This window comes from Mastigoproctus giganteus, chromosome 10 (genome assembly GCF_048544385.1).
Source record: "Mastigoproctus giganteus isolate SK-2022 chromosome 10, ASM4854438v1, whole genome shotgun sequence".
NCBI lineage: Eukaryota > Metazoa > Arthropoda > Arachnida > Uropygi > Thelyphonidae > Mastigoproctus > Mastigoproctus giganteus.
The window spans coordinates 45,389,477-45,416,372 of NC_143584.1; the positions used below are offsets into that span (position 1 = coordinate 45,389,477).

Here is a 26,896-nt window from a genome sequence, read left to right on the forward strand (position 1 = left end):
TTGATTTACTGGGTCCGTCTGGTTGCTTCCGAAGGGCTGAGGGCTTCATTTTCTCAGTCCTGGGTTTATCTCTCTTTGGAAAGACTGGACGTTGGCCTGTATCCATTTCTTCTTCGTCTTTCGCAAAGAGTTCCAGGACAGGGTAGTCCTGTACCTCCTTATTTTCGACATCCATTGTCTCTTGAATTGTAGATGCCTGCTCCCCTTTCTTCTTGGTTTCTTTAGTACTCTGTTTTGGAAGTGGTGGAGCACTAGGAGGTACGGATATAGCAGTGGCAGCTGACTGTGATTTTTGGGTGGGCTTTTCGGAACTTAATAAATAGCGCGCAATTGGGGTAAAAGACTCCCTTGGTGGAATACTCATATCAGTCTGAGTACCAATGGTACTTTTCCCAGAAGCTTTCTGGGCATATGAGGGCTTGGCGCTATTTATAGGTTGGATGCGTCTTCTGGCCTCCTGATAGGAGATGTTTAGCTCTGTTTTTAGTTTCTGAATTTCCTTCTCCTCTTTCCACCGCTGGCATGCTCGAGAGTATGCAGGGTGTTCCCCTTGGCAGTTTGTACAACTTGGCTTAGAAGCTAAACATTCCTTGCTCTCGTGGTCTTTAGCACCACAGCGAGCACAGGCGGGGTTGCCACGACAAGCTGTTTGAGAGTGGCCATACTTTTGGCATTTAAAGCACCTCAGTGGGTCGGGGATATAAACCCTCACTGGGCAGTTTAAATAGCCTGCTTTTATGGAACTTGGAGGCCGTGGGGTGTTAAACGTTACGATGAGAACTCGGGTAGGGACGAGATTCCCATCCTTCCGCATCGATATTCTTTTGACAGCCGTCACTCCTTGCTCTTTAAGTTCAGAGCAGATCTCTTCTTCAGAAACCTGAAGAAGATCCCACTCTGATATGACACCGCGTGAGAAATTCAAGGTTTTATGGGGAGTAACGATGATCGGTAATCCCCCTAAAGATGTGGCTTTCAGTAGTTGCTGTGCATGTTTTTGGCTTGCAGCCTCAACTAAAATGTCTCCAGAACGTAGCCTTTTGACAGATTTTGGGGGTCCTGTCAACCCTTCTAATCCTTTCTGGATGAAAAAGGGTGACATTTTCCCGAGAGCCTGCTCTTCGGTGGAATGGAGAATGAGGAAAAGCGGTGTCACAGATGGTGGTGTATCCTCAGTTCTGGCTCTTTTTGGACAAGTGTTTTCTGTGGTTTCGTCTCGATTAGGTAGGGGCCTTGTTGGGGCCCCAGAAGAAATAGAATTTAAATTACTCATAAGAGTAAAGAAAAAGTGTCTGATGCCTAAGTACCTCACCCACCACGGAGCCCTACGAGGGGGCGCCCACTCGTGAACTAGCAGGTACTGCGTACACGAATGGGACTCCGAGTTCGCTTAGAACACCATACCCACGTTTCCAATAAGTCTTTATCCCGTCCCAGGACCAAAGGGAGGGAGATTTATTGGAACGCAGTTGACCCTAGCAGTATAATACCACCCGCCGATTGATCCCAGTGGGGCCGGTCCGGGACCACCCGTCTTGTCGAAGTAGGGGCCAAAGTGGTGTATTAAGGCTGGGCCCCTCAACCACCAGGATCCCCCTTTCCCTTCCACGGGTCACGGCGCACGGCTGCACACGCCGGATTCCAAAGATGTAACCCTGGAACCAAGGTATGGGCGTTAGATCCCAGTGATGCTAATCTGGGAAACCAGCAGCATCACTGGGAGGTCCCCTCACCACGTACAGGTGCCCACGTCGAGGGGTGCCACTCGCGTTGTAAATGGTATTACACTGACACTAGTTTCAATATATCTTCCGCCAAATCAACAATATACCATTCAGGAAATCGAAGATCATGTTTTGCAGTTACCATCTCCATTTTGTATACTAGGAGACTTTAATGCTCACCACCCAATATGGGGTTCCCCTATATCAGACAGACGAGGGAAGCTTATAGAAATGTTGATAGACAGGCTGAATTTAACTTTACTAAATACTGCCACTCCCACGTATATTCATCTCCCTACAGGTTCAACATCTGCAATAGACCTTTCCATTTGTTCCCCAATCCTCTTTCCAAGTATAGACTGGATATCTCTAAGTGATCCTTATAGCAGCGACCATTATCCGATAATCTGCAAAATTCAAACATCTTGTTCCTTCCCAACAGAAAATCCAATTAAATGGAAATTTTCAAGAGCTGATTGGACAAAATACAGAACGCACATATCATTTGACAACCACATTATTCAGTCCTCGCCCATTGACAGTGTTACTGAGCACATCACCAACCAAATTCTGACAGCCGCATCCGCTACCATTCCACAATACCAAGTAAGAAATAGACGAAAAGCAAATTACTGGTGGAATGAAGACTGTAATCATGCGAAAAAAGAGAAAAATAAAGCGTGGAACCTTTTCCGCAAACACCCAACCACCTTCAATCTCATTAGTTATAAACGTCTTAGAGCAAAAGCCCGTTTCATCAGACGTAAAGCGAAAAAAGAAAGTTGGATTAAATTCGCCTCATCAGTAAATAGAAATACCGATACCAGATTAATCTGGAGAAAAATAAAATGTCTAAACAGCAAATTCCCTTCTTTATCCACCCCACTACTGAACTGGAATGGACAGGAGCTTACTACTCCTACAGAAATAGCAAATGCACTGGGGATCGTATTTTCTCAGTTATCCTCTTCAGCTGCCTATGATCAAACATTTCAAAAACTTAAAACGGTTGCAGAGAAATCCAGACTAAATTTCATTGGAAATTCCGCTTTATATTATAATAAACCATTTACCATGCTTGAGCTGCAATAATCCCTTAACAACTCAAAAAACAGTGCTGCAGGCCCAGATGGGATATATTATGTAATGCTGCGAAATTTGGATCAGAGCTCACTCTCCTTACTGCTCATATATTTCAATCGAATTTTTTCCGAACATACCTTCCCAAGTTCCTGGGGTCATTCTTATGTACTAGCAATTGCAAAGCCCGGTAAAGATCATTCTGCTCCACAAAATTACAGACCAATATCCCTTACCAGCTGTCTAAGCAAAACCCTCGAGAAAATGTTACATCGCCGTCTCACTTGGTTCCTGGAGTCCCAAAACTTGATTAAAAACAACCAATTTGGATTCCGGAAAAATCGATCTTCTTTGGATCTCATGATCAAAACCGAGACAAACATTAGAAATGCTTTCATCAAGAAGGAACATCTCGTCATGGTCTGTCTTGACGTTGAGAAGCCTTTGACACTACATGGCGCTTCGGCCTCTTAAAAGATCTGCATTCCCTTGGCCTGAGAGGTAATTTACCATACTTTATTAAAAATTTTCTTCATCGGAGAACCTTTCAAGTTCGTTACCGGAGAACCCTCTCTAAGATCTTTACCCAAGAAGAAGGAATTCCGCAAGGGTCGGTTCTCAGTGCCACTTTATTTTCAATGAGAATGAACCATATAATTGAACTCATTCCGAAAAACTGTAGATTCGTACCTTTTCGCAGATAATCTCTCAATATCCTGTCATTCTCAAAACATGCATTATATTGAACGCCAGCTTCAAATATCAATTAATCGTATCCTGACATGGATGACACAAAATGGTTATAGACTGTCCAGCCAGAAATCTGCTGCCATACACTTCTGTAACAGACGCAATATGCATCCTGAGCCCGAGCTCCACTTGAATAACCATCCTCTTCCCATAGCTAATTGTATTCATCTACTAGGATTATTTTTCGACAGCAAGTTAAACTTCCAAAAACACGTTGAGTATCTCCGGACAAACTGTCAAAAGAAACTGAACATACTCAGAGTTTTATCAGCGACAACATGGGGAGCAGATCGTTACACCCTTCTTCACCTATAGAGAACGATAATTAGATCACGCCTGGACTACGGGGCGCCTGTTTTTGATTCTGCTAGGGAGAGTGTTTTATCTCGCCTCAATCCAATTCAACATTCAGCTCTTAGAACAGCATTAGGTGCGTTCAGAACATCTCCAGTGCAAAGTTTATATATTGAAGCCCATGAACCTCCTCTAAATATCAGGAGAAAGATGTTGCTGTTAAACTATGCAATCAAGATCCAAAGCCAGGTTACCCATCCTAATTGGTCAATACTTCATGATCCGCTGTATATGACCCTGTATAGAAACAAACCACAGACAGTTCGGCCTGCTGGTATTAGGCTAAAACATCTAACAGAAGATTGGGATATACACTTCGATAAAATCTTGCGAGATTTTTTTTTTGAGTTTTGATTGAGTTTTTTTTTGGCGCATCAGCAGCTATGGCTATAATGCGCCAAACCCTAGTTATAAAAAGTAAATGTCAGTGACCTAGTGAATTAGGTCACTACGTCACATTATAAAAACAAGTATAAACTGTAACAGTAGTAAATCTTAAAAAATAATAAGATTTTTTAAATATGAGTAAAAAGGTTAACTAATTTTAGAAAATTAAAAATAGCAGACACATGGTCATTGTCGGATAAAATCTGACTGAGTGTATATGGCTCAGTCAGATGGTTAAAAGCGGTACAACGGATATTGCTAAAATCTCGACATTCAATTAAAATATGATGAATAGATAAAATGGTGCCACAGTTCTCGCACATAGGACAGTCATCTGCCCTCAGCAGAAAAGAATGTGTAAGATGACTATGTCCTATTCGGAGGCGAGCTAGAACAACTTCCTCCTTACGATTCCTGCGCAGACTAGACTGCCACGGTTCAATTACAGGCTTTATACGATATAATTTATTCGCAGTCTGTCTATTCCACGAATCCTGCCATTGGGAATGTACCTTTTGATGAACTATTTGCCTGTAGTCTGTATAGGGGACTAACAGGCAGCGGTTATTATTGGGAATTGCTGATTTGGCTGCGGCGTCAGCCAAATCATTTCCCCTAATCCCAATGTGGCTGGGAATCCAGCAGAAGCGGATGTCATATTCACGTTCATGGAGAACGTGAAACTTCTGCTGAATGCTAGACAGAACTGGATGAGGATTATACCTGACAGATATTAAAGCCTGTAACATGCTAAGAGAGTCGGAGTATAAAATGAACCGTTGGTATTCGCATTTACTAATATGATCCAAGGCTAACTCTACAGCGTGCAGCTCTGCAGTAAATATGCTGCAATCAGATGGAATCTGCTCTGATATAGTGGTGTCTGTGAAGACAGCAGCAGATCCCACATATGATTCCGACTTCGAACCGTCTGTGTAGACTGGCGCGAATTCGGAATATTCAGTTCGGTGTGCTGAATGAAGCTGCAGGTAGACACATGATGGCGTGTCCAACTTTCCCCAGTTTCTAAGCGACAAGTCGCATGCCGGGACACGAGCATGCCAGGGTGGAAAGGGTTGCTTTGATGTTTGGGCAACCTTGTCTACCTTGATATTAAGTTCTTTGAGTAGCTCTTGGAAACGAATACCAAAAGGACGATTGGCAGTCTTTCGAGTATTGTATAAATTTTCCCATCGTGGCTCAAAAACGAATGGCCACGTAGGATGGTCTGGCAGGAATTTTAGTTTTAAGGCGTACTTTAGAGACAACTGCTTACGACGAAGCGATAACGGTGGTTCGTTTGCTTCGACGTATAAGCTCTGGACAGGAGATGTTCGAAATGCTCCAGTAGCGATACGTAGAGCCTGATGATGGACAGGGTCCAGCCATCGGAGGGCACTGTCTCTGGCTGAACTATATACTTGGGACCCATAATCTAATTTGGATCGCACAAGTGCACGGTAAAGCCGTAGCAGGGTGCAACGGTCTGCACCCCAAGATAAAGAAGAGAGCGAGCGGAGCATATTAAGGCCTCTTGTGCACCTTGTGCGGAGTTGACGAATATGATCCAAAAATGTTAATTTTTTATCGAAGATGAGTCCCAAGAATTTTGCGTTCGCTACTACTGGAATAGCATTTTGTCCGAGCCTTAATTCAGGTTCAGGATGAAGATTACGCTTGCGACAAAAGTGTACGCAAACGGTCTTCTCCGGCGAGAACCTGAAGCCATTAGCAAGTGCCCAGGAATTCAGACTATCAATGGCTTTCTGCAGTTGTCTTTCAATAACCCTCATGTTGCACGACTGGCAAGAAATGCTAAAGTCATCAACATAGAGGGCACTGTTTACAGTTGGAGGAAGTTGTTCTGTGATGGAATTAATTTTGATGGCAAAAAGCGTGACACTTAATACTGATCCTTGTGGTACTCCCTCCTCTTGTCTAAAGGAGCGAGAGAGTGAGGATCCCACACGAACTTGGAACGATCGATTGGCTAAAAAGTTTTGAATAAAAAAGGGCAGATGCCCTCTTAGGCCTAGGCTATGTAAATCTTTTAAAATGCCAAATCTCCAAGTTGTGTCATACGCTTTCTCCATGTCAAAGAACACCGACACCAAGTGTTCGCGTTTTAGGAAAGCATCCCGGACGGATGCTTCCAATCTGATGAGATGGTCCAAAGTGGACCGATTCTTTCGGAAGCCGCATTGGATGCTGGAGAGAAGGTCATTTGTTTCTAAATACCATATTAAACGAGAATTGACCATTCTGTCCAGGATTTTGCACAGACAGCTAGTCAGAGCAATAGGACGATAACTGGTGGTAATTTTCGGATCCTTTCCTGGCTTAGGAAAGGCAAGAACGATTGCCTTTCGCCAGGAATCCGGAAACTGCCCCTCAGTAAAGATTCTGTTATACAGAAGGAGCAGACAATCCATAGATTTTGGTGAAAGATGTTTAATCATTTCATAGTGGATGCCATCTGGTCCAACAGCACTGGCTTTGGAAAGAGTGAGGGCTCTTTTCAGTTCCTCTATAGTGAATGCCCCATTGTAGGGATAGAGGCCCTTGGTCTTAAAATTAAGTGCTTGTTTTTCCATTTTATTTTTCAGGACCAGGAACTCTGGGGAGTACGAGGATGTTGCGGAGATGTTAGAGAATGTTTCCCCAAGAGCATTGGCTATTGCAGTTGGATCTGCAATAGCGCATCCATTATAATCTAGGATTGAAGAAGGGTGGGATGTATATTTTCCCTTCATTTTCCGGATTTTATCCCAGACTACCTTAGAGTTGGTAGACTGGTTAATAGATGATGTAAAACGGATCCACGATTCCTTTTGACTCTGACGACGGATATATCGGGCTTTGGCTCATGCACGTTTAAAGGTTATAAGGTTCGTTGTGGTGGGATAGCGGCGGAATATCCCCCACGCTTTGTTTTGAGCCTTTTTTGCTGCTGTGCATTGTGAATTCCACCAGGGTTTGGGAAATGGTGGAAACCGGGCAGATGTTTTTGGAACAGTATTCGCAGCTGCTTGGACAATATTTTCTGTGATGTACTTAACTGCATCATTGATAGGCTCTTGACTGACTGTACTAAGATCACAATTTGCCTGATGTTGGAAGGCAGTCCAGTCAGCCTGATCAAACTTCCACCGTGGTAACCTGAAGGGAAGACATGGTCTCCCACTGTGTAACAAGGTTATCACAGGGAAGTGATCACTTCCGTATGGGTTCTCCTCCACTTCCCAAGTGAGTGAAGGGAGCAGAGAAGGGGAGCAGATAGAGAGATCAATGGCAGAAAAGGTACGGGTAGGCATGTGGAAAAAGGTGTTTGTTCCAGTATTTAGAAGGGAAAGGTCATTGTCATTGAGCATGCGCTCTATGACTCGTCCCCTTCCGTTGATGTTAGCACTACCCCACAGGGTGTTATGTCCATTCATATCCCCGAGAAGTAAGAAAGGGGGAGGCAACTGCGTTAGAAGATCATCAAGGTCTGCCTGGGAGATGTCAGTCCCAGGTGGCAAATAAATAGAGCATACAGTTAATAAGAATCCCACTGAAAGGCGAATTGCAACAGCCTCTATGCTGGTTGTAATTAGCAAGGGCTGCACTGGGGTATGGTTACCCCCAAGGATAGCCACTCCCCCATGTACAGAGCCGTCCGCAATTCTATCCTTCCGAAAAACTGTGATGTTGCGCATGGTGGGATCATCATTTGCCTTTAGGTATGTCTCCTGCAAGCAGAAGCAAACTGGCTCGTGCTTTTGCAGGAGGGCCTTGATGTCATCTATATTTCGCCGGAATCCACGACAATTCCATTGTAGGAATTTAGCCATTATTTTGGCTTGGTGGGTCCATCAGGCGGCTTCCGAGGTGCTGAGGGCTTACTTTTATCAGTCTTGGATTTATCCTTTTTGGGGAAGAATGGACGCTGTCCCGTGTCCATTTCCTCCTCCGCAAAGAGTTCCAAGACTGACTCTTCGGGTACCTCCTTCTGCTCGACATCCATCTTTTCTTGGGTACTAGGTGGGACGTCCCCTTTCTTATTCTTTTCTTTCATAACTACTTTTGTAATTTGTGGAGCATTAGGAGGTACCGATATAGGAGTGGCAGCTGATTGGTCCTTTTGTGCAGGTTTTTGTGAACTTAATAGATACCGCGCGATGGGAGTGAAAGACTCCTTTGGAGGAATGGTCATGTCCGTCTGAGTTCCGACGGAACATCTCCCTGCTACCTTCTGGGCGTAGGTAGGTTTGTTGATATTCAGGGGTTCGACCGATTTCCTTGCCTCCTGGTATGATATGTTAAGCTCTGCCTTCAGCCGTTGAATCTCTTTTTCTTCCTTCCACCTCTGGCATGCTCGTGAGTAGGCCGGATGTTCGCCCTCACAGTTAATACAGGTGGGTTTTGCGGCTGAACATGCTGTTGTTTCGTGGTCCTTTGCACCGCATCGAGCGCATGCAAGGACTCCACGGCAGGCCATTTGAGAATGTCCATACTTCTGGCACTTAAAGCACCGTAAAGGGTTCGGAACGTATGGACGCACTGAACAGTTGATGTATCCAGCTTTAATCTCATCAGGAGGTTTAGGAGTGTTAAAAGTCAGGATAACGCTCCTGGTTTTAACAATTTTACCATCCCTTCGCGCAGTGATTCTCTTGACGGCAATGACTCCCTGTGGTTTTAATTCGGAGCAGATTTCCTCCTCGTATACGTCGAGAAGGTCCCACTCCGAAATGACACCTCTAGATGAATTGAGTGTTCTGTGTGGTGTCACTGTTATAGGAATACCTCCGATTGATGTTGTTCGGAGTAGATGTTCGGATTGCCTGTCATTTTTAGTTTCAATTAAGAGGTCTCCAGAACGGAGCCTCTTAACTGATTTGGGAGAACCTGCTAACCCGTCTAACCCTTTCTGTATGAAGAAGGGCGACATTTTACCAATCGGTTTTTCACCGGTTGAGTGCATGATTAGGAACCTTGGGACTGGCCCTGATGGTAGTTCGGTTCGCTGCCTCTTATTAGCAATAATGCTATCTGGATCTTTGTCAATGGTTTCAGATAGGGACCGGGTTGGGGCCCCTGAAGAAGGTAGTTTATCAGGATTCATAGAGTTTTTTATATGGTTCAGTGCCCGGGCTCCCCACCCACCACGGAGCCCAAAGGGACGCCCACTACCCGGCATGCAATAAATGCGCTCGGGAGTGGGACGCCAGGGCTACCCAGACACTATACCCGCACCGCCGCCAGCCTGAATCCTGTCCCTCGGACCATGAGGGTAGGGGCGTGGCATTGTCACGGTTGACCCTCGCAGGCGAGCCTACTAGCCGATTGATCCTAGCCGGGCCTTCCAGGACCACCCGTCTTGTCGAAGCAGGGGCCAAAGTGGTGTATTGAAGCTGGGCCCCTCAACCACCAGGATCCCCCTTTCCGAATTTCCACGGGTCGCAGCGCACGGCAAACACGCCGGATTCCATTGATGTAAGCCTGGAACCTGGGCTGTGGGCGTTGGATCCCAGTGATGCTAGTCTGGAAGTCCAGTAGCGTCACTGGGAGGTCCCCTCACCACGTACAGGTGCCCACGTCGAGGGGAATCTTGCGAGATCCTATAGATCCTGACCCTCCATGGTCCGTCATCATGCCATTGTTGTAACAAGTTTTTCCATCAGTGGGGTAAACACTCTCTATCAGACTTTACCGTCCGACAGCTACACATTGAACATACTCAACATTATCCTGACTTCGCAAAAATATATACAGATGGTTCGAAGTCTGATAGTGGATCGGGTGCAGCAGTGGTGCTCCCTGATACCACCATTTCTCAATCTCTTCCGACAGAGTGTAGCAGCTACACAACTGAATTATATGCCATCAAGCTTGCATTAGAAAATATCTTCCATATGTCAATTCAAAAGAGCATAATATACACAGACTCGCAAGGTTCCGTATTAGCATTACAAAACAATTCCCCGCCTACTCACCCGTTATTAAAGCTCATCAAAACACAGTTGATACGTCTGAGAGAGCATGAGCAAAAGGTTATCTTCTGCTGGATTCCAGGCCATACCGGAATACCAGGGAATGAAATTGCAGATGACGCTGCCAAAAATCCATCCAGCTCAGCCCCAACAAATTCGCTAGTACCCGTCACAGATTATAAAATGAAAATACAAAGAATATGTAAAGATCAATGGACTCTTCAGTGGCAAACACAACTCCATAATAAACTACACCAAATAAAACCCTTACCAAAATTATGGGCTTCCAGCTCTATAGAAAACAGACAAGAAGTAATTTTAGCCAGAGCCAGAATCGGCCATACTCATTTAACCCATCTGTTTCTTTTGTCAGGAAATGATCCTCCCCAGTGTAATCATTGTCATACACCACTCACAGTCAAACACATACTTCTGGACTGTACTCTATATAATAATGCTCGACTAATGTCTTTCAATTCTTTGTCCAATTTAAAGGAACCTTTGTCACTTAGCCATATCATAGGCGAAAATTCAAATCTTGCAGAATTCGTCTCCTTCCTAAAACGAATAGGATTGTATAACCATATTTAACTGCTTCTAAATCAACAAACACAGACAGTATGCACCACTTCCATAAGTGCAATATGGTCTAAGTAGCCATTGCGCTTTAAACCCAAACAACAACAACAACAACAACAACAACAACAACAACAACAACTGCTGGGGCTATAGTGCGCATATTAATAGGAAAATGATAAAAAACAAATTTCAGATATAATCACTTCATTTGTTTATTAGTTTTTGTTGTAGTTGATATGGGGGTTTGATGGCGCATAAGCTACTTTGGCTATAATACGCCTATTTGTTTAAGAAGTTGAAAAATTCGGAAATATCTGCATCATCTCCAATGAGATTCTCTAAAGTTATTGGTCTACCAAGGTTAACCAATGATAGCAGGGTGGAAGTTCTCTCTTGATCCTAGTAAGGGCAGTCAATGAGAATGTGTTTAATACTCAGATTTATATTACAAAGTGGACACTGTGGCGGGTCGTTCCCTGTGAGTAAACAAAGGTGGGTCAGGTAAGTATGTCCTATTCTTACCCTTGAAAGGACTACCTCTTCTCGTCTTGATGTGCGGACAATGGAGCGCCAAATTTTTGGATCATGTTTAAATTGAAATAGTTTATTATTAATTTGAGAGTGCCATATTGCTGTCCATTTTGACAGGCACGCAGCCTGAATGATTAATGCACAGTCTGATGGCGGAACAGGGATATTAGTTAAGTCTAATGTAGTTGGATTTTTTGCAGCTTTATCAGCCAGTTCATTGCCCAAAATGTCAGAATGAGCTGGAATCCAGCAGAAGGTGACCAGTTGATGGCGTTCTTCAATTTGTAGTAATATGCTTTTTATTTCGCCTAGAACAGGGTGTACTTTATCTAAGGGGTTACATAAAGCCAAGATTGAGCTGAGGGAATCAGTGTAAATTACAGATTTTAAAGCACAGTCAGAAGAGAGATTTTGTAAAGCTAGTTTGATTGAATATAACTCAGCTGAGAAGATACTGAATTCAGATGGCAAGAATGCTGAAATAACGGTATTTGAAAACACTGCAGTCTGTCCAACGTTTGAATTAGATTTAGAGCCGTCTGTATAAATTGGAAAAAAGTTAATGTATCTTTGAGTGTGAGTTTCGTGAAGTTGTTTGATATTTGATGTTTGTGAAATGTTCTTTCCCCATTGAGAGAGGTAAGTGTCACAGGTCGCTATAGAAGGTGGAACCCATGGTGGTTGAGTAAAGGTTGTTACCAGTTGTACAGAATGGATGGAAACATTCCAAATTTGCATCAGTTCAAGAAGGCGAAGACCAGCTGGCTTTACTATGCTTGGTTTATTTCTGAAAAGATTTTCTAATAGTGGATTGAACAGGTATGACTGAGTCGGACGCATGGCACAGCTTTGTATCTTGACAGCATACTTCAATAACAGTGTTTTCCTACGTAAAGTTATTGGGGGTTCATAGGCATCAATGTGGAGACTATGTGCTGGTGATGTTCTGAAAGCACCGTTGTTGTTGTTGTTGTTGTTGATGGGGTTTTAAGTGCAATGGCTACTTAGGTCATATTGCACTTAGAAAGGTTGTTCATACTGCCTGTGTTGGTTCATGTAGAAGCAGTTAGAAACGGCTATACAGTCCTATTCGTTTTAGGAAGGAGAAGAATTCTGCGAGTTTTGATTTTTCGCCTATGATATGGCTAAGTGACAAAGGTTCCTTTAAGCTTGCCAGAGAACTGAATGACACTAGTCGAGCATTATTATACAGAGTACATTCCAGAAGTATGTGTTTGACTGTGAGCGGTGTATGACAATGGTTACACTGAGGAGGGTCATTCCCTGACAGGAGGAGCAAATGTGTTAAATGAGTATGGCCGATTCTAGCTCTGGCTCTGGCCTGAAAGCACCGAGTGAAAGTCTCAGAGCACTGTGTTGAATTGGATCAAGCCAGCGCAATGCACTCAATCTGGCTGAATCATAGATGGGAGCTCCATAATCAAGACGGAATCTGATTAGTGCCCGATATAGCCGAAGCAGAGATGTACGATCTGCGCCACATATTTGGGAGGATAAAGCTCTGAGTATATTTAACTTTTTTAGACAGGAAGTACGTACATTTTTAATGTGGTCTATAAATTTTAACTTGTTATCAAGGGTATGAGGTATGAGGTATATTGAGGGTCTAGCGGCTCCTGGGATTTCTCCCATCTCCGCGAATGTTCTATGTATCGGTGACAGTACCCTGTCAAAGCCAGAGATTTAGAAGTGTGTGGGTCATGAGTAGTGTTATATGTTGTGCCCATTGTTTATCCGGCTTATTGGCCGCCAGGCCCCTAACGGGACCAGACGTTGCCCATACCTCGCCACGTGGAGGCTAGCCGGGTGTTACCATTGAGTCAATTGTACTCTGGCAGGTCCTGCCACTTACTTTCCTGGGATTTTAGTGGCTAGGACCTAAAATAAAATTGGAACGACCGCGGTTGATTTTAAATCACTTACATTATAGCACTAATATGGGGTTTGACGCTGAAAGCCTGTTTCTGAAGTGCCTAAAAGGTTGGGCGAAATTTTTTGGTGTATTTTAAATTTGGACGTGTAGGGCTATACGCTGTGCAAGAAAAAGTGCTGGGAGGGGAGAATGAAGGCTGGGGGGTCAAGGGTTAATCCATCCTAGAAATCGGATGCTATTAGTGACCGGGATGGAGACATTATAAATTTGAAGTTTAAGGATCATGATGAAGTTTGCGCTGTCTACAAAAATTGATGGTAACTGTTTTCTGCTGCGAGAGCCGATAGTCATTGGGGCTGGCCCACTGGTGTATTTTATTAAGTGATATCTCGAGCTGCCGTTCAATAGACCTCATGTTCTGTGAATGGCAGGAGATGGAAAGATCATCTGCATAAAGATAGGTCTCAACTGTATTTGGAAGCTGATTGGTGATGGAATCTATTCTAAGAGCAAACAGAGTGGCACTCGGTACTGATCATTGTGGAACACCTTCTTCCTGTATGAACGTTTTCGAGAGGGAATGTTGGTACTGAACTTGAAACGATCTAGTACGTAGGAAGTTCTAAACAATTATAGGAAGGTTGCCTCGCAGACCAAGATAGTAAAGATCACTAAGTACGCCATGACGCCAGGTAGTGTCAAAAGCCTTCTCGATATCTATTGAAACCATTACAAGATGTTCATGTTTAACAAAGGCATTTCGAATGGCGAATTCAGCCTTGACCATAAGATCTAAGCATGACCTATTTTGACGAAAGCCATATTGGCTATGGCTCATTAGATGTTGTGACTCGATGATCCATACGAGTCTTCTGTGGACAATGTTTTCAAGGATTCTGCTCAGGCAGCTTGAGAGAGAGAGAGCGGTCTATAGCTAAAGAGGTTAGTTGGATCTTTCCCAGGTTTTAGGAAAGCCAAAACAGTAGAGTGATGCCAAGAAGCTGGAAAAACATTTTCTAAAAATATACGATTGGAAAAAACCACAAGCAGGCGTAAAGCTTTGTCATCGAGATGTTGAAGCATGGCATAATAAATCCCAACTGGCCCGGCAGCACCATTGTGGGCTGCTCTAATAGCAGGCGTAAAGCTTTGTCATCGAGATGTTGAAGCATGGCATAATAAATCCCAACTGGCCCGGCAGCACCATTGTGGGCTGCTCTAATGGCATGCAAAAGTTCATAGTATTGCAGAGGTTTGTTATGTGGAAGAGCGCGGGCGGTTTGAAAGTTTATGGCATGCTTTTCTCTAGCATGCCATAAAGTATTGCCCAAAACATCAGCAATATCTAAGGAACTGGATAGATCTTGCCCTTTCCAGGAGAGGATTTTACCAGATAACTGTCGAATTTTTTTCCATATAGTTTTCGGATCACTGTTTCTGTTAAAGGTCGATGCAAAACGGGTCCAGGATTCTTTCTTGGCTTGCCTTTGTACAAATCGTGCTTTTGCTCTTACACAGTACAGTGCAGCCATTATCAACCCACTGCAGGATGGAAGCCTCCTCAATAATTCACGCTGAGGGAAATGGACCATAATCTGCCACGCTGGTCCAGTGCGGGTTGGCAGATCGACCGTATTCAGGGGCTTGAACCCCGGTCTACTCAAAGAGCGTGTGCTATTGCACTCCCGCTCCTGACCACTCGGCTACGAGGCGACTAGGTCTTTGGCTCTTAGCTTCTTATAATTAATGAGATTGTTTGTGGTTGGACATTGCCGAAATAAATTCCAGGCTTTGATTTTTGCTTTCTTTGCTTTTGTGCACTTGTCATTCCACCAGTAATTATAATGCTTGCGACCAGGGGGATTTGATAATGGTATTGTGTCCTTGGCCACTTTTAGGAGATGTGATGTGATGTGATGTAATCTGTTACATTATCAATATTCTGGAGCTGGATTTTTTCCTCATCAAGAGAGATTGATGATCGAAATTTTGCCCAGTAGGCACGAACAAATTTCTATTTCCTGCGGAGTTTGTTTGAAGGAGACTGTGATATTAAAAAATTGCATATGATTGGAAGGTGGTCACTGCCCATAGGATCATTTAAAACATACCACTCTATGGTTGGGAGGAGTATTGGAGAACAAATTGAGAGATCTATTGCTGAGGTGTGTCCAGTTGGGAGTTGTATGTGAGTATGCGCACCAGTATTGAGTAAGGTGAGGTTTTGTGACTCTAGAAAGCTTTCAACGAGTCGACCACGTGTGTCTAGTTTAGGACCGCCCAATAAGGGGTGGTGTCCATTAAAATCCCCTAATATACAGAGAGGTGGAGGTATCTGTATGAGGAGATCTTCAAGATCTTTTAAACAGTAAGTATGGTTTGGTGGTAGGTATATTGAGACAAGTGTTATTGAAATATGGAGAGTTATATGAACAGCAACAGCTTCTATTTCAGTTTGAAGTGGAATATGTCTAGTTGGGATCTTTGAATTTATTAGGATTGCTACACCACCATGGGCAGCATTTGCTGTATTACGATCTCTTCGATAAAGACAATAGTTCTTTATTGAAGGAGAAATTTGCGAGGTTAGGTAAGTTTCCTGAAGATAAAGGGCAACTGGAGAATATCGGTTAATTAGATCACAGATACCATCTGTGTTGCAACGAAAGCCTCTGCAATTCCATTGTAAAATACAAGGCATTATTTGTGTTTAATTGATGGAGATGTATCTGACTGCTTATTGAAGGTTACTGGCTTATGACGTTCTAATTTAGATTTATCTTTTTTGGAGAAAACTGGCCGACCTGTGTCCATTTCTTCTTCTGCATGGATTTCTAGAAGGGGATCTTCCTTTATGGATGTGCCATCTGTGTCCATGGTTGTATCTTGAAAATTTTTAACTACATTTGTGTTTGAACTATGAGATATGGTATCTATGACTGGAGCAGGAGATGCCGCTGGTATTGTCAGAGAAGTATTATTTGCCTGGTCAGAGAACTTGAACTGTTGCTTAGAAAGAACATTTCTAGCCCAGTCAGAAATTGATTTGTTAGTGGGAACTGTTACATCAGTTTGAGTGGAGACTGTCTGAAATTTTTTTACAGCATTGGCCTAGGTTTACAGCATTGGCATATATTTTTGGTTATAGTAGGAGCGACTAATTGTCTCGCTTCTGGGTAACTTACTTTGTTCTCAACCTTGTATTTTACTATTTTTTTCTCCGTTTTCCACTTTTCACATGTCTTTGAATATGCAGGATGGTCACCTTTGCAATTTGGGCAGGTCATTTTTGTAGCTGTACAGTTACTTTGTATGTGATCTGAGGATCCACAATTAGGGCAGACAGGAACTCCTCTGCATACAGTTTGTGAGTGGCCATACTTTTGGCATTTGTAACACCTTAAAGGGTTTGGAATGTAAGGTCGGATGCGGCAAAGTAAATAACCTGCTTTTACAGAGGAGGGTAAGTTGGGTGTATTGAAGGTGAGAATAATATTTCTTGTAGGTGTCAGTTGATTATCTTTTTTAGTCATTATTCTTTTTGCTTCAAATACATTCTGTCCCTGCAGTTCTTGGGTTATTTCTTCATCGGTGACATTCAGTAAGTTCCAACTGGATCTCACACCCTTAGATGAATTTAGGGTTGTGTGTGGAGATATTTTACCTGGAATGCCAGCAAAGCTTGTAAGTTGTAACAGCTTCTCGGAATGTCTGTGGTTGGTGGTTTCTACCAGTAAGTCTCCTGATTGCAGTCTCTTCACCGTCTTGGGAGATCTTGCAATACCCTCCAGATGTTTTTGTATGACAAACGGAGACAATTTATTCATGGGCTGACTAGTAAGGATGATAAAGAACGACGGGCAAGGTTGCTCCATCCGATCAGTCTTTTGTCTCTTTGGATTATCATTCTCAATATCCTTATGGTCTGTGTTATCCATTATTGCTCCTTTTAGCCCTTGGCAAGTGGACTTACTTGCCAAGATTTCCGGCCCCGCCACGGGGAGGCAGGAGCAGTACCGCTAGGAGGCCAAGCGGTTAAAGTGTTAGTTGATTAGTGACCTGGAAAATGAATAAAAAGAAAGGTGGCTTTTCTTTCTCTGTTCTAACTTGTGGCTTTTCAAGTGGAGAACGGTTTTAAAAAAATAAGGCTTTAGAGAAATGCCCGAACTTAAAAATAACTATATTCGCCTTTGAAGAGCACTTTATAATCTCACAAATATCGCTTGGCCTCGAAATACGCTTGGCACCCGGGGCCCGTCAAAATGCTTGCCTTAGAATGAAACGCACTTTTGCCCTTAGCTTCTTGTAGTTAATAAGAGTAACGGTGGGTGAGGATAAATGAAATAAACTTCACCTTTCATTTTTTTTTTCCGTTCTTCACTTTTATGGATTCTTCTTATCAGGGTAATAATTCTTTTCCCATTAGGATTCTGATGGAACTATTTCGTCTTAATTAAATAATCAAAATCGCTCGGATCATACCGGAATTTAGAATAAGCTGTTAAACACGTTTCAGTTAATGAAGGTCTTTTAAAATGCCAAATCACGCTAGCTATTATTTATCCTTTTCATTTAACGCTGGCTGCTGCAAGTACTTACATTAGAGGGTCAGATTTTATAAAAAGGATCTCCATTGTACGTTTCCGGTCGAGCTGAGTAACCTAAAATTGACCTTTTTCTTCGGAAACTATACTGTGTTGATGAAAGTATTTTTCCTCATACCTAATACAAACAACAGTTCTTTCTAGATCGGTAGGATAAGGGTTAATTGCTCAGGAAAGGACGATTACTAGTTATCAAGAATCTGGAAGTATTCTTGACAACTAAAGAATAATTAAAGAAAGGAATTAAAGAATGATTCCGTTGAATAAAATTAGCAGGTAATAAAGTAACAGCAAACGGTTGTAGGTAATCCATAGATCTTAATGAAAAATGTGTTTAATTTGAAACAGAGTGTCGCTCTCAATTCGTCGTTGTTGTAGATTCAAGAGCTTTTTTCGGAAGTTTAGAGCACGTTTATCACTTTCCTATTTTAAATCAGAACCTCTGGGGATGATGATGCAGAGATTTTGAGAAATATTACTCCTAGATTATTTGCAATTACAATCTCATTTGTAATCAGACATTCACGGGCAATATTTTATCTCTAGGATCACTGAAGGGTACTGAGTGGAAGTAGTTTCGCATTTGGCTCATTCGTGCACTCTACGTGCACATCGTAGAGTAACATATTTTCAGAAGACTGTTTGCTCGAAGTTTTCTAAATAAACAGTATATTTAAAAATCCATGTTTGTTGTATATTTCATGAAGTTTTATTCCTAGATTTTTTAAAAATTTATTGGCTTTCATCCCAAACAGAATTCGAAGGTTGCATTGTTCTTAAGCAAAAATAATATATGTATTTATGGAGCGATCGTATTTCTTGTCGAAATCACAGTTCAGTTATATGGAAAGCAAAGTAATCCGAGAAAATTATGCACATCTAAAAAAAGGAAAACAGTTTTAAATGAATTGCATTTCTTACCTCTTCAGCGAATTGTGAAGAAATTTTTCCAACTCCATCCGAGAAAACATAATTGTTTCTCTTAATATCAGGAATAATCTTCATTTCTTTTACGTTGAGTGTAATGTCAAGAGTATCGGCGCACGTAAACGACTGTCCCACTCGGGTCATGAATTTTGCTATGTTGCGTATATCGGAAAAATCTCCCATCCAGTTTCGAATGGAGTGTGCTGTATTTCCATGTTGATCCCTGGCGTACATCCACACTCGATTGCTCCTCATTTGGCTTGTGGAAGCTCCCATGAATTCATACAGTCTGTCGCCAATCACTATGCCGTTGACGAGGACTTCTTTTACAACATTGTGAAAGAACGCTTTCCTGTTTGTCTTGTAACGAACTGAGTGGACGAGCAGTTGCAGATTTTCAGCACGGAACGATACGCACAGAGCATATTCCGGATCAAAGTTCTTTAGCATTCTGTTTTCGAAGTACCACTCAGGTGGAAGGAGGATGTATTTAGTCGGAGTAACAGTCACCTTCCGAACTAAGTACATTCCAGAAGAGGGACGAGTGAAAGGCATGGCATTTGGATTTTGAAAGTATCTATCAAAGAGAACATCAGTAGCCCTCCATACATCGACAATCCTTCCTTTCTCAAATGAGTAGAATAAAGAATAAAATGTTTTAGTCAGTGCTATAGAATCTTTCCGGAAGAGTTTATTAATTTTGGCCTTCCATCGAAACCAGTTCAGCTGGCAAGGGTATATTTGGTCTAATACTTCGTAACTACGCCTAGTTAAAGCTTCCCATGCATACTGCGATGCAAAACAAAATTGCGAACTATCCTGCAAAAAAATATACTTTACACTTCCACTTGGCAGAAAAGCCTTCTTTTCGCGCACAGGAGAATAATAGATGAATCTCAGATTGCGACATCTTTCTCGTAGTCTGCTAAGTGTCCCTTGAAGTTTATGCCTTTCGGGAAAAGAAAGATTAACTGCAGTGCATAAATGAAGGTCGAAACTATTAGTGTAACTCAAGAAACACTCACAGTTAAAATAAGGGGCTCTAACCCATCTAGATTTTGTAATTCTAACGTTTCTCAAGATGTCCGTAAATTGCAACTGGCCTTCAATGAGAGCAGTGAGGTCCTCACTGTTGTTACTCGTTTGGACACACAACAGTGGTGGAAATTCGAGCTGAAAATAAACATCTGTGATGGTAGAAGTATCCCGAATTACGATGGAGCAAATTGTATCATATGATATTTCAAATCGAAGTAAAGACTTATCCTGAGACGAACAACTATGGGTGAGTAACGTGTATATTTGCAACTGCCTGATGTCATGAGCGAACTTACACAATATTTGGTCTGGTGTTACTCCCTCTCTGTTAGTAGCAAGTAAAATGTGATGCAGAACAAAACTTGTAAATCCAATAAGGGTTCCGAATTGCAAACGAGTAGCTCGTACATTACTTTCCGCTTGTACCTTTTTCTTGTACAGATTGTACTGACTAGCTGCTACCAAAGCTTGCAACGTTCGTTGATTTTTGCGTTTACACCAGTGCATACATATGTATTGATACAAACAGTCGGAATTGAATACCGCTCGTTTTTCTGCGTCCGTAACAGCTACAGTGACCCTCGCTTCCTTCACAGTTTCTTCATATGGTTCATCCGGACTTTCTCCAGCAACAGGCAGAACTTTTATTTCACATGGCAACCAAACTACTCTTTCGAAAAACGATTTCAGTACAGACACATAATCTGGAGAAGGCGAATGTTTCTTAATCGGGCTGAAGGTCCTTTCAGTCCATAAACACTTAAATCGTAGTATCAGGCACTCAGTCATCTTCGAGAATTTTTGTGAGTGAAATTTGCAGAGGAATTTTAGAAGAAAGTGTAGTACAACTGGAAAAGAAACAAATAAATAAATAAACTGAACCTAATAAGCAATCATTAAAATGGATTAAAGAGAAAAAATTGTAATCTCTCACTAACATGTTTACTTTTATCCCTACGTTGCTGTGAATTTATGGTTGGTTGGTTTGGTGTTTTATGGCGCATTGATGCATTTATGGATTTGCAGTAGATTTTTACGCGAAACTGTCGATGGGTTGTGTTCGACAGACTTTGCACTGGGGATGTGTTAAAGGCTCCTAAAGCAATCCTGAGAGCAGAATGCTGCACTGGATTGATCCAAGCCAATGTTGTCTTAAGTGCGGAATTATAAACTGGGGCTCCATAGTCTAGACGAGACCTTATCAAGGTTCGATGTAGGTGTTGTTGTTGTTAAATTTGTTGGTGCATCAGCAACTTAGGCTATAATGCACTGATTGCTGTCTAATATCTTCTTCGTTTGTCTTACGAGTGATATGACTCATATATTGTGATATTTATTTATCAATTTTAGAAAGAGAAAAATGTGATCCATATCCTCACGATCTCCTAGAACACACTGTAATGATAACTGGCTGAAGTTATGAAAATGAGAGAAGAAAGCAGTTTCCATTCTTTCAGATATAACGGGCATTCCAGGATAATATGTTTTACTGTTAATGAGCATAAGCAGTTGCTGCATTGTGGAGGATCATCGTTTGTTAGTAGGTAGCTATGAGTGAGGAATGTATGACCAATGTGTAATCTGGCCAGGATGGTTTCTTCCTTTCTGTTTTGTCTCAGACTCGATTGCCATTGCTTGGGTTCTCTCTTGATTTCAAGGAGTTTATTATTTGCTTGATCTTGCCACATGCGTATCCACTCTTGTTTATACATCTGTTTGATAATGGATTTATGGTCAATATAAGGAGTCCTGAAATTAGATGGTATTACATTTGTAGCACATTTAGCAGCTAAATCTGCCTGCTCGTTTCCTGGTATTCCAACGTGTCCAGGGATCCAACAAAATATTAATTGCTGTCCATGTCCGTGAAGTTCTAGTAGCTGTGCCCAAATGTTTTGTACCAGCGGATGACCAGGGAAGAATTTACACTGTAGAGCATTAACAGCACTTAACGAGTCCGTATATATGATGGTTGTTGTTGTTGTTGTTATGGGAGTTTCTGGCGCAAGGGCTACTTTGGCCATATTGCGCCTACCAAAGGTAGTGAAGCTGTATGTGATGACTGCTCTGGGAGCAGTTAAAATTTATCATACATTTGAATTCGTTTCAGGTACAGAAAGAATTCGGAGAGGTTTGCATTATTACCTATTATGCGGCTGAGTGACAACGGTTCTTGTAAATTTGACAAGGAGCTGAAAATACACTGTCGGACATTATTAAACAAGCTACATTCAATGAGTATATGCTTTACTGTCAGTGGTTTCAAGCAGTGCGTACACTGCGGAGGATCTTTTCCTGTGAGCAAAGAAAGATGAGTGAGGTGAGTATGGCCTATTCGGCTTCTGGCTAGAATTACTTCTTCTTTTCTATTTTTACGCAGGCTGGAATTCCATAATTGTGGTTCAGGTTTCAGCTGAAACAGCTTGTTCTGTGTTTGATTTCACCACATAAGTGCCCACTGCTCCATACATTTTTTTTGGACATTGCATCTACAATCAGTATACGGGACAAGGTCATTTGTTGAATTTATGCTGGAGGGATGTTTTGCAGCATTATCTGCGCATTCATTTCCTTTAATACCGCTGTGACCTGGAATCCAAGAGAAGACAACAGTTTGCTGATGTTCGTGAAGACGTATCAGCGCATGTCTTAAGATTTTTAGCAAAGGATTGTGAGGTGTCGTGTTTTTGAGAGCTGAGAGAGCACTTTTGGAATCCGTATATATGATGCTTTTATTGATTGACAGGAGTGAAATATGTTCCAAGGCAAGCTTGATGGCATGAAGTTCAGCAGTATAACTGCTGCATTCTGCAGGAAGTGTAATTGAAATAGTTCTGTTAGGGAAGACAGCAGCTGCACCCACTTTATTACCAGACTTAGAGCCATCAGTATAGATCTTAGTAAAGAGGGAATAATTCTGTGTATGGACAAGATGTAGCTGTTGGATGTTGATATCTGATATAGCACCTTTTCCCCACTGCTCAAAGTAATCATCACAAGAAGGCGTGAAGGTAATCCACGGAGGGTCTGGATCTCTTAACTCACTGAGAATATTATGAAGTTGAATATTCCAGCATTCTGTTAGATTTTGGAATCTGATACCAGTAGGCCGAATTGTTCTTGGTTTGTTTGCATAGTGGATTATGTACTGAGGATCATGTAGTAGTGGCCAAATAGGATGTGTGGGGTGACTTTTAATTTTAACAGAGTATGTCATCAATAACATCTTTCTTCTGATATTCAGTGGAGGTTCGTGGGCCTCAACATACAGACTTTGAACTGGCGATGTTCTGTATGCACCTAGAGCAATCCTAAGAGCAGTGTGTTGGATGGGAGCAAGACGAGCTAAGGTACTCTCTCTAGTAGAGCTATAAACAGGTGCTCCATAATCCAGCCGAGATCTAATTATGGATCTGTATAGACGGAGCAAAGTGTAACGGTCTGCACCCCATGATGTACTGGAGATTACCCTGAGTATGTTCATTTTCTTGATGCAAGTAGTTCGTAGGTTTTTGATGTGGTCTTGGAAATTTAGCTTCTTATCGAAAATTAGTCCTAGGAGACGAATATTGTTCATTATTGGAATAGGATGACTGTCCAAGAGTAGCTCAGGATCTTTATGGATTTTGCGCTTGTTGCAGAAGTGAATAGCTGTAGACTTTTGCTTTGATAGCTTGTATCCATTTTGGGTCATCCACAGTTCAATATTATTTATTGATATTTGTAGGTGCCTCTCGATATAATTCATATTCTGGGAATGACAGGATAAGGTAAGGTCATCAGCGTAGAGATATGAGTCGACAGTGTTTGGAATTCTGTTTGTGATATTGTTGATTCGCATTGCAAATAAAGTGGCACTGAGTACAGAGCCTTGTGGGATTCCTTCTTCTTGTATGTATGTTTGTGACAGAGCCTGATGGTATCGGACTTGGAAAGACCTGTGGCGAAGGAAGTTTTCGATAAAAGATGGTAAATGGCCTCTCATATCAATAGTATAGAGATCCTTTAGGATTCCATAACGCCATGTGGTATCGAAAGCTTTTTCTATGTCAAGACAAACCATGACCAGATGTTGATTTCTAATAAACGCATTTCTTATGTTTGATTCCGCCTTTACCATAAGATCTAAAGATGATCTATTCCTCCGAAAGCCAAATTGATTGCTGCTGATTATGGTTCTTTTCTCCAGGTACCATGTTAATCGGCGGTGCACCATTTTTTCCAAAGTTTTACTCAAGCAGCTGGTTAGACATATCGGTCTATAGTTGTATGGAGCCGAGTGATCTTTACCTGGTTTAGGGACAGCTATTACGTAAGAATGTTGCCAGGAACAGGGGAATGTGTGTTCAGAATAGACCCTATTGTAGAATTTTAGGAGTGAGGACAGAGATTTCTCATGTAGATGTTTCAGCATTATATAGTAAATACCATCAGGGCCAGGGGCGCTGTTTCTAGAGGTATTTATGGATTCTTTCAGTTCAGATAGTGTGAGTGGTTGATTATAAGGCAAAGAATAGGTAGTTTTGAAATTTATTTTGAATTTCTCAGCTTCGGCTTTAATTTTTTGGAATGATGGCTGATAAGCTATTGAGGCGGACAACTCAGAGAACGCAGTTCCTAAGGTGTTTGCAATCTCTGTGTGGTCAGAGATCTCCTTCCCATTCCAGTTAAGAATAGCTGAAGGTGATTTAAGGTATTTGCCATTCAACTGCCTTATTTTTTTCCAAATTATTCTGGAGTCGGTATCTTTGTTAATTGTTGAAGCAAATTTTATCCAAGAGTCTTTTTTGGCTTTTCGGTGGATGTATCGTGCTTTGGCTCTAAGTCTTTTATAATTAATAAGGTTGACAGTGGTTGGGTATTTGCGGAATTGGTTCCATGCTGCATTTTTTTCTCTTTTGTTGTTGTTGTTGTTGTTGTTAGGTTTGTTGGTGCATCAGCAACTGTGGCTATAATGCACTGATTTCTGACTAGTATATCTTTGCTGTTGATGCTGATTCTGATAAAAATTTAAACAAGGTGATATTTATCAATTGATTTTAGGAAAACAAAAACGTCATCCATATCTTGACGATCTTCCAGAATATTACGTAGTGTTAATTGATTGCAATTTTTGGAAAGTAAGGAGAAAGCAGTTTTTCGTTCTCTTAGATATAGCGGGCATTCGATAACGATATGCTTTACAGTGAGTGGACATGAACAGTTACTGCATTGTGGGGCATCTTCCTTTCTTAATAGATAACTGTGAGTGAGGTATGTGTGACCTATGCGCAGTCGTGCTAGTACAGTTTCTTCTTTTCTATTTCCTCTCAGACTGGAGCGCCACTGTTTGGGTTCTTTCTTTATTTCAAAAAGTTTGTTATGTAATTCTTTTTCCCATATATGTTTCCACTGTTCTTTAGAGGTCTGCTGTATAATGGATTTATAGTCAACATAAGGTGTCTTGAAATTGTAAGAAATAGGATTTGAAGCATTTTTGGCAGCTAAATCTGCCTTTTTTCTCTTTTAACCATGTAACAGTCTTTGTTCCACCAATGATTGATCTGCTTGCGGTTTCCTAGTTGAGACTGCGGAATGGCGACTGTTGCAGCTCTAAGTATCTGTGCTGTTATATGCTCTGTGACGGTATCGACGGGAGAAGACTCAATGATGTTATCATTAAAAGAGACATAATTTTTATATTTTGCCCATTCTGCTTTGGAAAATTTCCATTTCGTTTGGGTTTCAGTTGTTTTAGAATGGGTGGTTTGAATTCGGCATATGACAGGATAGTGGTCGCTGTTCAGAGGATTGTCATGTATTATCCACTCGACACTTGGGAAGAGGATAGGAGAGCATAGCGAAAGATCTATTGCCGAGGTTGAACCAGTAGGAAAATGAATGTAAGTGGATAAGCCAGTGTTCAGTAATGTTAAATTCTGTCTGTCTAGTAACATTTCAATGAGCTCTCCACGTCTATCTGAGACAGGAGATCCCCATAATGGATTGTGACCGTTAAAGTCTCCTAACAGGAAGATGGGAGAAGGTAATTGCAGAATAAGGTTTTCCAGTTCCTGAATTGAACATGGTTTATTGGGTGGAAGATAGATTGAGACGATCGTTAAAGCAGTGCCAACCACTATACGAGCTGCGACGGCTTCTAGGGAAGTTTGGAGAACAATTTTCTTACAAGGAACTGTTGAGTCTATCAGTATGGCTACTCCTCCATGAGCATTTTTTGTAGTGGACCTGTCTTGACGAAAAAGAGTATAATTTTTAATTGATACAGATACTTGAGGTGTTAAATTTGTCTCTTGTAGGCATATACCCACAGGATGATAACGGTCGATTAACTCGTATATGTCATCTATGTTACTACGAAACCCTCTGCAATTCCATTGGATTATGTTATTCATTGTTTAGGTTTAGAGTTAGCAGTCGAATCCGTCTGTTTTTTAGACGTGCTCTGTTTTTGACGGTCAAATTTTATTTTTTCCTTTTTTGGGAAGAATGGACGTGTGTCCATGTCGTCTTCAGCATATAGATCTAGAATGGGTTCATCATAGGTATTATTCTCTGCAACATCCATATTTGTGGTATCAGATGATTTCTTTCTGGCATAATCTGAGTGTTCCATTTGACCTGAAATAGCTGGAGCTTGAGTAGTAGGTGGTATTGAGATTGGTGTGTTATTAGTCCTATCGACAGTTTGTTTTGTGGATTGTGGTGCAGATGATAAGAGTGACCGAGCCCAGTCAGAAATTGACACTTTTGGTGGAACAGTTGTATCCGTCTGAGTTGAAACCGTTTGGTATCTTTTAGATGCCTCAGCATATGAACGTTTAGGTATGCTTTGTAGAAGGTGTTTTCTCGCTTCGAAATACGTGACTTTGTTAATTACTTTGTATTTCTGGATTGTTTTCTCCAGCTTCCATTGCTCACAGGATTTTGAGAATGCTGAATGATTGCCTTTGCAGTTTGGGCATCGTGATGATTCAGCATTGCAATCGGTATGAATATGCTCCTTTGATCCGCAGTTTGAACATACTGAATTTCCTCGGCAGACAGTTTGGG

The 26,896-nt window shown here is 41.7% G+C and overlaps 1 protein-coding gene across 1 annotated transcript in view; it reads right to left on the bottom strand.

Annotated features, from left to right (window-relative positions):
- Window positions 1-26,238, bottom strand: part of LOC150079011 (uncharacterized) — an 86,601-nt gene extending 60,363 nt beyond the window's left edge. Inside the window, exons 1-2 of the mRNA XM_090382923.1 lie at window positions 25,710-26,238; window positions 18,800-20,691 (exon numbers count right to left, since the gene is read on the bottom strand). Coding sequence (XP_090239049.1) covers window positions 18,800-20,691; window positions 25,710-26,238 — 2,421 coding nt within the window. The remainder of the gene's footprint in view (window positions 1-18,799; window positions 20,692-25,709) is intronic.
- Between the last annotated feature and the right edge of the window lie 658 nt (window positions 26,239-26,896).